The sequence below is a fragment of the Anoplopoma fimbria genome, chromosome 12 (genome assembly GCF_027596085.1).
Source record: "Anoplopoma fimbria isolate UVic2021 breed Golden Eagle Sablefish chromosome 12, Afim_UVic_2022, whole genome shotgun sequence".
Taxonomy (NCBI): domain Eukaryota; kingdom Metazoa; phylum Chordata; class Actinopteri; order Perciformes; family Anoplopomatidae; genus Anoplopoma; species Anoplopoma fimbria.
This window is the reverse complement of record NC_072460.1, coordinates 23500373-23514219: the sequence shown is the minus strand read 5'-3', so window position 1 is coordinate 23514219 and position 13847 is coordinate 23500373. Positions and strand designations below refer to the sequence as shown.

At 42.6% G+C, this 13847-nt stretch overlaps 1 protein-coding gene across 1 annotated transcript in view; it reads left to right on the top strand.

Moving 5' to 3' along the window:
- Window positions 1–13847, top strand: part of LOC129100401 (membrane-associated guanylate kinase, WW and PDZ domain-containing protein 1-like) — a 98910-nt gene that overhangs the window by 25696 nt on the left and 59367 nt on the right. Inside the window, 1 exon segment of the mRNA XM_054610014.1 lies at window positions 7271–7387. Within this exon segment, the coding sequence (XP_054465989.1) occupies window positions 7271–7387 (117 nt within the window).

The following is a 13847-nucleotide window of genomic DNA, read 5'->3' as shown; positions in this document are numbered from 1 at the left end:
TATTATTGATGCATGAGAAGCATTCAAATGTTCCAGATTGTGGAGTTTGAGCTAATTTCTAAAAAATGTATTAGATGTTTTGTCAAATCAAATAAAAAAAGATTAGAGGAAAATTGAGAGTAAAAATACAACATTTCCCTTTACATAAAATGTAAATATGTTATTCAGTTACCTCAAAACTCTTCTTAATGATGGTAGTTGAGTATTTCTTTTCATAATTCAGGCAATTTTGAATCTTTAAATTAACTCCAACAGAGAATTAAAAATCTTTTAAGTCACATTTGTTATTTCATTCATATTCAACTTCATAGAGTTGAGATCCACCACTGGGGGGCAGCAGCCCATAATAACCACAACAGTGGCTCATCTCATTCCCTGTTCGGCTCTGGGTTGCCTTGGCAACGGTGTCTGTGTGAGGCTGACTTTCAGTGTTGAGGCTCAGAGACACAGAGGGCAGTGTCGAGCTGGAGGACGGAGGATGAATCCTAATCAGCAGCTGAACAGAGCTTAACACACACACACACACACACACACACACACACACACACACACACACACACACACACACACACACACACACACACACACACACACACACACACACACACACACACATGGACATTTCTCAAATGAATATTCACTCTCTAGCTGTTGATTTAATTCGTACAAATGATCAAAAAACACCACAACTGCTGTGTGGATGTGGAGCACTTTGAAGTGGTAACCACCTGGCGTGTTTATTTCTATGGGCGTGATTGACAGGTAGTAGCAGTGACTTGTAGTGATGACAGCTGTCATGTGGCTCTATAGGCTGCAGCTGCTTCTGCTGATGTTTTAAGCAGCAACAACCATATGTTTGTGTCTCTTTTGCTGTCTGGTTGGTATGTTCTAATGCATGAGGTTTTTTTTGTGGAATCCTCTCCAAATGCCACTTCCTTTTCTTCATCTCATGCAGCGTGAGTTCAAAAGCATCTAAACCTTTTGAAAAAAGAGTCTCAGATAGAGATTGTATATCTTTAAAACGCAGATATTTTTTTTATCTGTGTTTTCATGTTCACAGAAATATATGAATTTCCTTAGATGAGAACATGCACACACACACACACACACACACACACACACACCCATAAATGAGACAGGGATGCAACTAGATTTAAAGGAACAGTGTGCAGCATTTAGGGGGGATTTATTGGCAGAAATGTAGTATTATATTAATAAGTATGTTTTATTTAGTGTATAATCACCTGAAAATAAGAATAGTTGTGTCTTCATACCTTAGAATGAGACGTTTATAGCTACACAAGGAACGGGTTCTCTTCATGGAGCCGGCCGCCATGTTTCTACAGTAGCCCAGAATGGACAAACCAAACTAGGGAGAAGTTTAAGTTGGTTGCAATCTGCAACTTCAACACTAAATATCAGAGATGGGGACTTGGGACTTGGACTCGGGTCGCACACACACAGTGACTTGACACTTGACTTGCACCTGAAAAAATTTGCATCTCTGAAAAAAATAGTTATGTGCTTTAAAGGAAAGTTTTTATTGTGTGTTTCTTTCCATATTAATTTAAACAGCTAATCAATGTTGATACGGTATGCTAATAGATAAAGGAGTGATGATGATACAGCTCATTCTTTGAATTATTATTATTATTATATTCCTTTATTGATCCCCATGGGGGAAATTCAAGTGTTGCAGCAGCTCAACTACACAGACACAGACAATAAATACACATACTATACAACTACACAGACAATAAATACACATACTATACAACTACACAGAATTCCATAGTGTTATAAGCAGATGAGATAAGGCTCATTACAAATATAAGAGACTTGGACTCAAACTCAAAGACTTGAGAGTCGTTTTTGACTTGCAAAAATAAAAAAACATTTCTGCTAGATGCCACCAAATTCAGCACACTGCACCTTTAAGGTTATGTAATGCTGACTGGAGGCATGGAGGATGTGTATAATCCACTCTTATTTGGGTTAAACCCGTCTCTCTGTCTCACTCTCTGTCTATCTGTAAAAACGACAGGAGGCCTCTCGCGTATCCTCACACGTCTCTGCTCCGCCTCAACCCGGGTTGAAAAAGCACCGATCTCTGCCAAACATACCGGCCGGCTCCCCGCAAACACCTCAGCTCCCAGGAAACATCTCTCAACGCGCCAACGTCTCTGGTGTCTCAGATTATCCCTGATGGAGTGATTTCATTGTTATGGAAAATCGAGAATATCCTCCTCCGAGCTCTCAAATGATCCATCTTATCGTCCAGAGACAGACTGGCTGTTAGTGGTTTTCAGTGTTTTCACTGACAGAAGGAATAATGTTGCATTTTTTCAGGACTGCAGCTAACATTTCTCAACTTTTTGTCTATAAAATGGCAGAAAATAATTTAATTTATTTCCCCGAGGCCAATATGACTTATTTAAATCGTTTTTTGATTCTGACCAGCAGTCCAAAACCAAAAGACATAGAAAACTAAGATAACATGCAAATATTCACATTTTATTCACTGTAAATTGTCAATTTGTGGCACTTTTGCTAAAAAAATAAATGTTTTTCAGTCTAACATCGTGACTCTGCGTATGAAAACAATGAGTAGTTATTATTGTTTTATCATAAATTTAGACTATTTATTAGAAAGCCTTGTGAATACCTTGATGTGTGCAGTCTCTTTTGTATTTCAATCACATCTGTACCTGTAATTACAGGTTTAATCCCTCACTCTAAAACCATTTATCAGCACAATTCTGACTATATTTAGGAGAAACAGACAGCTGTGGATTAGCGGACTCAGTGTGTTCAGCACACACGAGACAAGGATCTCCCTTCAGTTCTCTTCATGATGAATTGTTTTGTTCAAAAACCAAGAAACAATGCAGCGTTTGGGGTTTATGGAGCTAATATCTCCTGTTTTCTCAGCACATCTGGCTGTTTTTGTTGGATTCCAAAGCTTTGTTATTGTGTTTTTCTTTTTGTCACATGCTGCTGGGAAACAACTCTAAATGGTTCATGAAAAAAATAAACCATTGTCTTATTCCAAAATCTCAAATACCATGTAATACTTTTTGTAAAGCCGAACTCAAAAATAAATTTGAAGAAACAAAAATGGAGCACATTCCGAGCTGAAAACAAATCAAACTGACACCGCTGAAATGTTTCATATCAAACTAAGAATCCCCTATCTGAGAGGAACTAATTTTGTGGTTTTATTTTTCCAATTTCACATCTACAGCACCATAAAATCTGGTTATTTGTTCAGCGATACAGCATTTGTGATCCAGGGAGAAACTAACCAAACAGTTCATGGACCACACAAACACACACACACACACACACACACACACACACACACACAGTGGTGTGATGGTAATCTCTGATCCACACGGCTTTAATCCTCATAAATATTGAATATTTGATGACTCTCTCATTGATGGAGCATGACACCTGGGCGGCCCGCCCTCCGCTAGCTGTACGCCGCCACAGGAGGGGGTTGTTCTCTGACAGCGGCCCTTATCTCAGGGAAAGCATCTGAGCCAGCAAAACCGACACGACGCTGCACGCACAAACACTAATGCATGTGTAGCATATTTCATTTCTGACCAAGAGCTGTTTATATAAATCAGATCTCCACGGACGAGGAAGTGGAGCACCAGAGGATGGATTGAAGAAACGCTTGTGTTTAGTGTGTGTGTGTGTGTGTGTGTGTGTGTGTGTGTGTGTGTGTGTGTGTGTGTGTGTGTGTGTGTGTGTGTGTGTGTGTGTGTGTTTTTTCCTTCTACAATCTGACTGCTGCTTGCCTAGCAGGGACCGTAATGATGGTCGTCAGCACTGGCTGGTTGCTAGGTAACAATTACCTGACTGTGCTTTGCTTGCACTGAATTACACAGTGGGCTGTGTGTGTGTGTGTGTGTGTGTGTGTGTGTGTGTGTGTGTGTGTGTGTGTGTGTGTGTGTGTGTGTGTGTGTGTGTGTGTAGGGGGACGGAAAAATACAGCAAGGTAGACTTCCAACCACTGTCTCTACTTCTGGGCAGAAAAAAGCAGAATCAGAATCATGGCTACGCTGATGTTAGCTAAACTGTGTTTATGAATGGGATTTACACCTTAAGTGTTGCTATTATTATCAACATGATGCAATTATTTGTTTGACAAATGCATCAGGGGGACTATTTCTTTGAGTTGTGGCTCTCTTAGGCTTCATATTTATTATTTCTTCATCATCTTTGTATTTTTAGACGCCCGTGTTTTTGCCTCTGCGCTGCACATTATCAGTGCTGCGTGCTTCAGTCAGTATTTATAGTAATGTCCATGGGGGGGGAGGAGGTGGATGTGAAGCTGACAGATGATGATGTCACCACAGGGCCACACCTCGGGGCCGATGACGGATAGCGCTCTGCTTTAAGACCTTTTTTTCACTTTTTCTCAGCTGCCACGCGAACACGTCTGAGCTGCCTGTCCTTGTCCATGAATCCTGGTGTCTCAGCAGCAACACTTCCTCTGAGGCGGCGAGCACTTCCCGCCTCCTTCCTGCCTGGTTTATTGTGATTTTCACTCTTGATTCCTGAACCTCAACCAAAGCGCTAACTCTAAAATCCCTCTATTGATCTAACCTCAAGGGAATAGTTGGACATTTAGGTGAAATATGCTCATTTGCTTTCTTGCAGAGAGATAGATACGAAGATTGATACCAATTTATTATCTATACTGTGAATATGTAGCTGAAGCCAGCAGCCAGTTAGCTTAGCTTAAAGACTGTTGGGAGTTGTCCGTGTTTCCGTCTTACAACTTAAATCCTTTCACAGTGTGTTTAAAGTTTATGATAGTTAATTGTAATATTTTGGTCCCTTAAAAATGTCTGATTCAGTGTTCGGTTGTACTAAGCTTCACTCTCTCGTCTCACTTCTGGTTGCAAAAAACAAGATGGCGATGGACAAAAAGGCTGAACTCAAAGCTTCAAAACTATAGTCCACAAACCAATGGGTGACGTCACTATGACTGCATCCATTTCTTATACACAGTCTATGGTTTCAAGACAAATGATCCAGCACATAACCTGTAAAGTGGCAATTTGATGTTTTTAAACTTTTAACTTTGTATGGATTAAACAAACAAGCAAGAAGTATTAATTAATTAATACTGAATAAAGCAAGCCTTTCATTGGTAGGTTTAGCAGCGGATAAAAGAATAGGCAATATTAGAAATGTAAATTTTCAAGTTTCAAAAAGGCAGAGTGACAAATTTGTCTTCTTTCTGTGTCCCTATATCATTTATGAATGTCTTGCTGTTTTGTCTGTTTTTGTCTACCCTAGTAGACAAAAACAGTCATTGAAGCAGAGAAATATGATATTAGCAGGTTTTTATTTAGATGTCAGCTGGTAAAAAAAACATTATTTAAATTTCAAAAGAACGTGGTTGAGGTATAATGTTTTAATTTATCAGGAAAGACCTGGTTTAGATACAACAACAACAGAGACAAAAATAGAGCACAGATCATAACAATGATGTGAGCTAAAGTGCCAAAGTGGTGGTTTAAAACTTTATGATAAAGAACGATAGCAGAACCCGACTGAAGTTCTTTTTTTCCAGAGTTGTTAAAAGTAGTTTAAATCCCCTGAGGGGGATCACACACATTCAACAGCTTCACTTCCTGCTGAAGAGAGTTATGAAGCCCTGGGAGTGAAGGCTACGGCAGCTGTTTACCTGACATGTAAGTGGATAAATAAGTGGGCGGCGGTCCAAGGATGGATTCATAAATGAAGTTATATCTTAGTCCTCCTCTTGATCCCAACAACACTGTTGAAGAAGGAATGGGCGGAGGTTAAACAGTCTTCTTTCACATAATATCACTGCGTATTTTGCAAAGCCACGCCCACATTTTAGTGATCCATTCAAATCTGAAAAAAAAAAAAAACAACTTGATCTTGTCTTTGTGGGGTTTTTTCCCAATAAAACACGTCACATTACAGAATCTGAAGGCGCACTAACTGCCGTTTCACTGTGATTTTAAACCACATTAAAATTCATATTGGTTCCAAAGTAAATTCAACCTATCTAATCAGCACACTGACCGTCTCAAAGCACCGAGCCAAGAGAAACTCCTCCGCTGTGATGGAGGCCGACGGGAGGCCATGACACCTCCCCCAAGACCTGCTTGCCAGCTCTCCCAGACATGGATGATATATTTGGGGATCATTAAATGGCCCTAAATGAGACCCTGGCGTGAGAGCGAGCTCTGACCATCTGGACCCATTGTGAGCGTCGGGGCTGTGCTCACACTCGGCCAGCAGCATCGGCACCTCTGATTGGACGGAGGCTGAGTAGGCCTGGGAAGTCCAGCCAATCAGAGACCCTTTAAATCAATTAGCCAATCCCGCCTCTATAAATTAACCAGCCTGTTGCAAACTGTGCCTTATCTCTTCTTTTCTCTTATTATGGTTTATTTCTTTACATTTTTTTTCACGTTACCATCTAAAGAAATATATAAATGAAGGAATAAATGAAATCCGGTCGGTTGAGGCTTCAATGTTCAGACTGTCGGTTGATCCACTGCTTTTCGTTCAGAGTGAAATATCTCAAAAACTTGATGGATTGCCATGAAGGGAAGAAACTAAATGAATTTGGGTTGATGTTCTTGGATTATAGACAAACATCTCAAAAAAGTGTGATGAACTACCATTAAATTTTGTACATGCATGGTGCCCAGATGATGAATCCTAAATGACTTTCATGATGCACTGACTTGTCTAGCGCCACCATGAGGTTCGCATTTGTTGTTTGAGTGAAATGTCTCGACAGCTGTTGGATGGATTACCATACGTACATATTTTAAGCCCAACCATGATGTTTTTCCTAAACCTGTCCATACGTTTTTTCCATCTTAAACCTTTTTGTTTAAAATTTAAATCAAATTAAATTAAATTAAAAATCAAATAAATCTTAGCATAGTGAAATTAGCCTTGTTGCATCTCATGGACTTATATATGTTCAAATTTAATTCATTCTTAAACTACATTATATTAATGTGTAAACCCAATCCTAAACAAATATATTTATTTATAAGAGGAACCCTGTTTTTCCAAGTCCACTGAGGAAGATAAACAAATCCTGCTCTTTCAGTACCCAGGAGCATTTTAACATCTGAAATGTCACGGCCTTCCATAACCTCACTTTTGGTGAAATGACAGCGAGGAGACGAGCAGGTTTCTTGACGTGGACGTTTGTTGACTTGAGCTGTTTTTTGTCTGTCGTCGTTCTTTCCAGGTCACAAGCTCAACAAGGACCTGAAGCACTACCTGAGCCTCAGGTTCCAGAAGTCCTCCCCCGACCACGAGCTGCAGAAGACCATCCGAGCCAATCTGTATCGCCACGCTGTGCCTTGTGAGTACAAACAAAAATAAATACGAGTCGTGATGATAACGTGGTGCTGGACGCTTAAAACCAGGACATCTGGCTGGAGAGTTTAACCAGTCTTTAGCATCATTTCTTCATCTTCACCCCAATGACCCACTTTCTTTTGGCTTCTTTCTCATTTGTTTCATCTCCTCTTAATCTCATCCGTCCCTTTCACTCACCCGTAAATAATTCCATTACACTTTATTTCCCTTTAAAAATCCTCTGAAAAGACAAAACAAATGCACATTTTTCCTGTTTTTTCGGGTTACGTATTGCAGTCCATTAAAGCCACGTGTGTCTTGACCAAGCCAGAGCACCGTTCCTGCAGCTGTCTCGCATAACTGTGAAATATACAAAAAGTGTGGCTCGAGCCAAACAGCCAGCGCCGTGCCAGCCTCCACAGCTGGGCCTCGGTTGCGTCATGAAAACCAGTAGGATCCGTTGGTTGACACAGTCCAGCTCTGCTCGCTTTATTTATTATACTACTGCCATGTTTGTGTTACAACAACTTTTGCTTGAGTTGTGCTGACTACAAAAGCTTGAAGCCTGAAGTGTTATAAAAGCAGCTCACTGGATGTGATTGTTGAGAGTGTGTGTGTGTGTGTGTGTGTGTGTGTGTGTGTGTGTGTGTGTGTGTGTGTGTGTGTGTGTGTGTGTGTGTGTGTGTGTTCCCCCCCCCCCCGAGGAATTAATTTGATTATCACACATATGCATAGACATGATTTAATCAAGAGACGGATCATGATTCCACCTCCTCCTGTTTCTATCTCCACCCTGTGTGGGTTTGGTGTGTGTGTGTGTGTGTGTGTGTGTGTGTGTGTGTGTGTGTGTGTGTGTGTGTGTGTGTGTGTGTGTGTGTGTGTGTGTGTGTGTGTTCATTTGCATCGCGTTGCTCCTTAATAAAATGTGGCTTCTACACTAGATTACTGTATTTTGCATCGCTTATTCACTCTCTGGCTGGCTGTCTGTCCTTCTCTTGCGCTCAACCATGTGACCTGTAAATCCGCCTCGACGCTGAGCCTCTCCCCCCGGTGCCCGGCCCTGGGATTATGATGTTCTGATATATATTGAAAATAGATTCCTGCCTGATTATGTGTTGAACATGTTGGGCTCTCTCGCAAAGATCACAGGACGATGGAAAAGGCCTCCGTGCACAGAGGACGGACAGCGTTGACATCAAAATTGAACATAGATAGAATAAAAAAAATGCTGAATATGTTGTAAGACGTTTTGTGAGGCAGTCGGAGGGGTCAACAGATTAAAGGGATTACATTTCTTTCACTTAATTTCACTACTTTGCTTTTTTTCCCCTTGTGTAATACTGGATACATTTACCTCCTACAGTAATGCAGAATAAACGTTACATGCTGGTTACTTTCACCTCTTAACGTCTAACATATCTCCAAAATAATACCTGATACTTTTACCTCGTCATGCCTCTAAAAGTCCTTCACATGAGACAAATCCACGACAACAAAGTACCTGCTAACAACCCAAAACCAGGCGTCAACCTCCAGTTCTAAAAAGTGGAGCCAATGCTGAAATATCTTAAAGCTGCATTCTCTCTACTGTCCATCAGGGGGCGACTCCTCTGGTTGTATAGAAGTCTATGAGAAAATGACTCTACTTCTCTCTTGATTTATTCCCTCAGTAAACATTGTAAACATGAGTTTATGGTCTCAACCTCTAGTTCAGGGCTACCTTGTGATTGACAGGTCGCTACCATGGCGTTGTCCAGTCTGGGAGTTGTCCATGTATTCGTCTTAGAGCTTCAACCATTTCACAGTGTGTTTTCAGTTCATAAAAGTTAATTTTATCATTTTTGGTCACCTAAAAACATTCTTGTATAACTTCTTTCGGCAAATAACAAGATGGCGACGACCAAAATGCCAAACTGGAGGCTTCATAACTGTAGTTTAAAAAACAGGGTGTGACGTTCAATGACTACGGCCAAAACCTGTGATGTGTAATCACAACATAGCTTCATTTTAAGGGGTCAAAACCCCAAATGGGAACCTCATAGGGTTGTTGCGTTACACCGATTGTGACGCTAACCGTCATATTTCAAATTAAACATTCATATCATGTTAATAATACACATTTTCCCACAACTTAACTAAAAGATCTCCCACCACTGAAGCGTCAAAGCTTACAAATGCAAACACACGTTATTCATTCATAACAGCAATTACCCTTGGGGCAAGCAGCTGCATGAACAATATGACTGTAGACCACGTCAAGTCCTGCCTTCTGTGTTCTCACGCACTACTGAGACTACGGTTTTGGGGAAATACTGTATAAATATGTATGTATGTATGTATGTATGTATGTATGTATGTATGTATGTATGTATGTATGTATGTAAGCAACTGACCCATCGCCCCCAATTTGCAGACTGGCCAATAAAAGCGTTTTTGTCAACAAATTGCATGAAAAGACCAAAACAAACATGTTCCTACTGAAGACATGAATCTAAAAGTCACAAAGGAGTTGAAAGTGTTTGTTGGGGACTATTTTCAGAAATTAATTTAGCGTTTTAGAACGTATTTACATCCAAATGGTGAACGTGGGATTGAATCAAAATAAACTACAGTGCCCACGTTCATGTTGATGAAAGGAACATGTCATCCAGTGAAACAGCGTGGCCCACTGATGTGTTTTTAATGTGTTTCTGGGTTTTTTTTAAACCACTGATCTATGGCACAGAGGAATAAGACATGGCTACACTGATAATAAGTATGTTAATAAGTCTTTTTGTGGAATTTGTTGACAATAAATCCTGCTTAATATTCCCCTATAAGTCATGATAAAAATGAGTTTTCTGGGCAAAAAAATGGGCCGATCAGTCAAGTAACACTAAAATGTTTATACTGTTTACGCCTCCTCTCTTTCTCTCTCTTCCTGTCCCTCCCTTTCTTGTTGACCTACTATCGCTGCCACCTCCTGTTTATTGTCTCTCTCTCTCTCTCTCTCTCTCTCTCTCTCTCTCTCTCACTCACACAAATGCAAATGTTTTCTCGGCATGACAAGGCAGAAAGACAAAAAAAAAGCAGTCAAATAAAAGCCACACTTCTCGGCCCTCTGTTTTCCTTTGTCTCCTTGCCTCCCTCGTGTCTCCTCCTCCCTCATCCTCCCCCCTCTCCCTCTCTCCCTCTCTCTCCCGAGCACATGTGTTGCTCCCTCTTGCTTGACTCGAACAGGTGCCTTACCCTCCACCACTGGTCGAGGTGTTTTCTTTTCTCTCTCTCTCTCTCTCTCTGTATGTGAATGTGTGTTTATAGGACCCCCCCCCCTTTTCCTCCCCCTTTTCTCTCCTCCCCCTCTGTCAACCCATTCTCCTCCCCTCTCCTCCATTGCTACAGATGGCCATTGTTGTCATGTGCGGCAAATGTCACTATTGATAGAGAAGTCTCTCTCTCTCTCTCTTTCTCCCTCTCTCGTGGGATTCGTCTTCCCTTCTCACGTCTACAGCTGCTGCTTCAGAGGGGATGAGGGGTTATCTCGGTGTTATCCCGAGCGTTTGAGCCACAGGGCGAACCAATCCTCCCTCCCTCTCTCACTCACTCACTCACTCACTCACTCCCCCCACCTGATCTCTCCCTCTCCCTCTCCCCCCTCTGCTCTGTCGTCCTCCTCTCCCTTCACTTGGAATCCTCCAGTGAGTGTCAGCGTCCCTGTGGCTCGGCGGTGACTGCCTGCCTTCCTCTGTCACACTCTAGCTGCTCCCACCGTATCTCCCTGCCTCTGCTGCTCTCACCCTCCATCTCCTCTCTCTCTCTCTCTCTCTCTTCTTACTCTCTCTCTCTCCATCTCCCTCCCCTCCTCGCTGTCCTTCACTCCCCTCGCTTCCTTGTTTTCCACTCCACTGCCGATCTCGGGGAAATCATTGTTGGAGACAAATTCTTTTCCTCTGTTTGCTGCCCGCACAAAGAAAAGGGATTACGGTTTGATTTGCCGGCTCCGGGCAATTCGCTCTGCATCCAGGCAAGTGTCAGCTCCTTATTCTCCTCTTCTTCTTCTTCTTCTTTTTATTTTCTCTAACCGCCATCCGCCATCCAATGCCCTGTGATGTATGCATGGCAGAGAGTGTGTGTGTATGTGGCTGATGCTGTGTATATAGGCTAAGGGAATCAGGGGAGGTGGGGGTAGGGGTGGGAGTTGTGGGAGGGGGGTGGGGTGGGGGGGGGACTCGGAGCAGGCTACGTCCAAACCCGGAGGGACAGATGGCCAGTAGCCCTGGTGATTTTTCCTCTTTGCTTTTTCTAATTCACCCTGCAGGCTTTGTGTAAGGCCCGCTAGTACACAGACCCTCTTTTCAAGGAGCAAGAGATGGCTGCTCTCCTTAGCTAGAAGAGGGAGGGAGGGAGGGAGGGAGGGAGAGGGAAGGAGGGAGGGTATCTGTGTGTGAAGAACGGACAGGGTAAAGAAAAAGAGGAGGAGGAAGAGGTGGAGAAGAAGGAGGAGGGGGGGGTGTTGCTGTAGAGGCAGAGCAAGCTTTTTTAAGAGGAGGTTAGGATAGGAGAGGAGACGAGGAGCTGAGAGGGGGTCATCAGCCTCCAATGCGTGGAGGTCAGGTCCAGATGCTGCTCAAACAAAAGGGCTTCTCTGGGGGGGGGGAAGCGTGGCACTCGCCATTGTGTATGTGTGTGTGTGTGTGTGTGTGTGTGTGTGTGTGTGTGTGTGTGTGTGTGTGTGTGTGTGTGTGTGTGTGTGTGTGTGTGTGTGTGTGTGTCGCTGCATTGCAGGGTGCTGCCGGGGAGCCTCATGCTAATGACGGCCATTCATTCTCGTAACGCATGAGCGAGGCCCCCGGCTTCTGTTCGCCCGCTTTTTTTCCACGTACGCACGGCTCGTAGTTTTTTTGGTTCATCGCGACCGAATATCTGCTGCGTTAACACACGATGATGCATTCTGGGAACGACGATTGGCTCCCATAGCCCATTGAGGGAGCTGTGCAAAATGTGTGGTTTTTTTGCATAGTAATGGTGTATGAAGACAGGCGTGTGTGAGGCTTATGCTTAATGCATATGTTGGGGTTTTCATCGCTAATTGACATATTTTACACATACAGTCACAAACTGGTACCATTAAAAATGAAATCATGCCAAGAGGACTGCTGTATTCCTTCTTTTGGTGTGATTGGTCGGTGGGCTGAGGGTGGTCTCTGACGTTGTTTTTGTTATTGGCAATCTCCTCCAGGTTTCAAAGGCGACGTACGCTCAAGAAAGAAACCGTTACAACAACACAACCTCTGTTTCTGACAAGCTGTGCCTTGAGTCTGCTCTTCACTCCTATTGTGAATCTACAGTGAAGCTCACAGTAATAGTATTGTCATTCAAAATACTCATTCATGTTTCCTCGCCAAGCTCATGTAAGACAATTGCCCTTTGATGAAGTGAATACTCAAGTAAGGATGTGTTGACAGGATCAACCCCAGAGTCAATTTAAAGTGATCAGTCCCTGATTAACGAGCCACATGTAGGCCTCATGTAGTCCTCTCTGTATGGGACGGCAGTTCTTTTACTGCTTCTTCCAGAGTGATACTTCAGCTGGGAGTCCCGTCCACATGGAGCACAAACAGAGCTTGGGATTGTGGATTAAAGCAGGTGTGGCTTCACTATAACTATTTACAGATTATATTTCAAAGTGTCGGCTCGTGTGTGTGAATTTGAGCTTGAACCCTGGTCAAGATCCATGAAATATACTGTGTTAATTCACTGACTGAACAAAGATTCTCTGTTGCGATCGCGTCGCCTTCTACAAGACCGATCTGTGTGCGAGTGTCTTGTGATGGTTTGGTTGTGGATCTGCTGTGACGGGAGTGTTTGGGAGCCTCAATGCCTCCAAGCAGCAAGTGTGATGATGCCAGATGGATCTGGAATCGGATAAGTTTTCTGTTCATGTGGCTGTTTTGATCATATTTACTCCTGTGGAGTAGCACACTCTGATTGTCCCAGGGCTTTATTTGGTGTTTATCTATAACAAACTTTCCAATCTACATCATGATTAGAGGTTTTATAGTGAGTCTTATGCAGTTTCTGCTTGTTGTTTGAACATTTGTTTGGATGAAAAGCTGAGCAGTGTGTTGTAATTGACATACATTACATGAATGTTTTATTCGCTAACCCAACATACTACTGCTATTTTGTCAATGTCAGTAACCCCTAGAGGACAGTGTTGTAGTCACGACCACATAAACCAAGACCAGAGTGTATCGACCAAGACTTTCAGGGGTTGAGACCTAGTCAAGACCAAGATGAGAGTGTTTGGAGCCCGAAACAAGACCAAGACTTTGAGGGGCTGGATCCAAGTCAAGACAAAGACCAGACCAGTGCAAGACCCACACTATGTGACATACTTGCAATAAAATGTGGAACCAGAGTCACTCTTCAAATTTATCTGAAAGGTCCATATTCCCCTAAAAAAAGACCGGTCTCCAGTACAA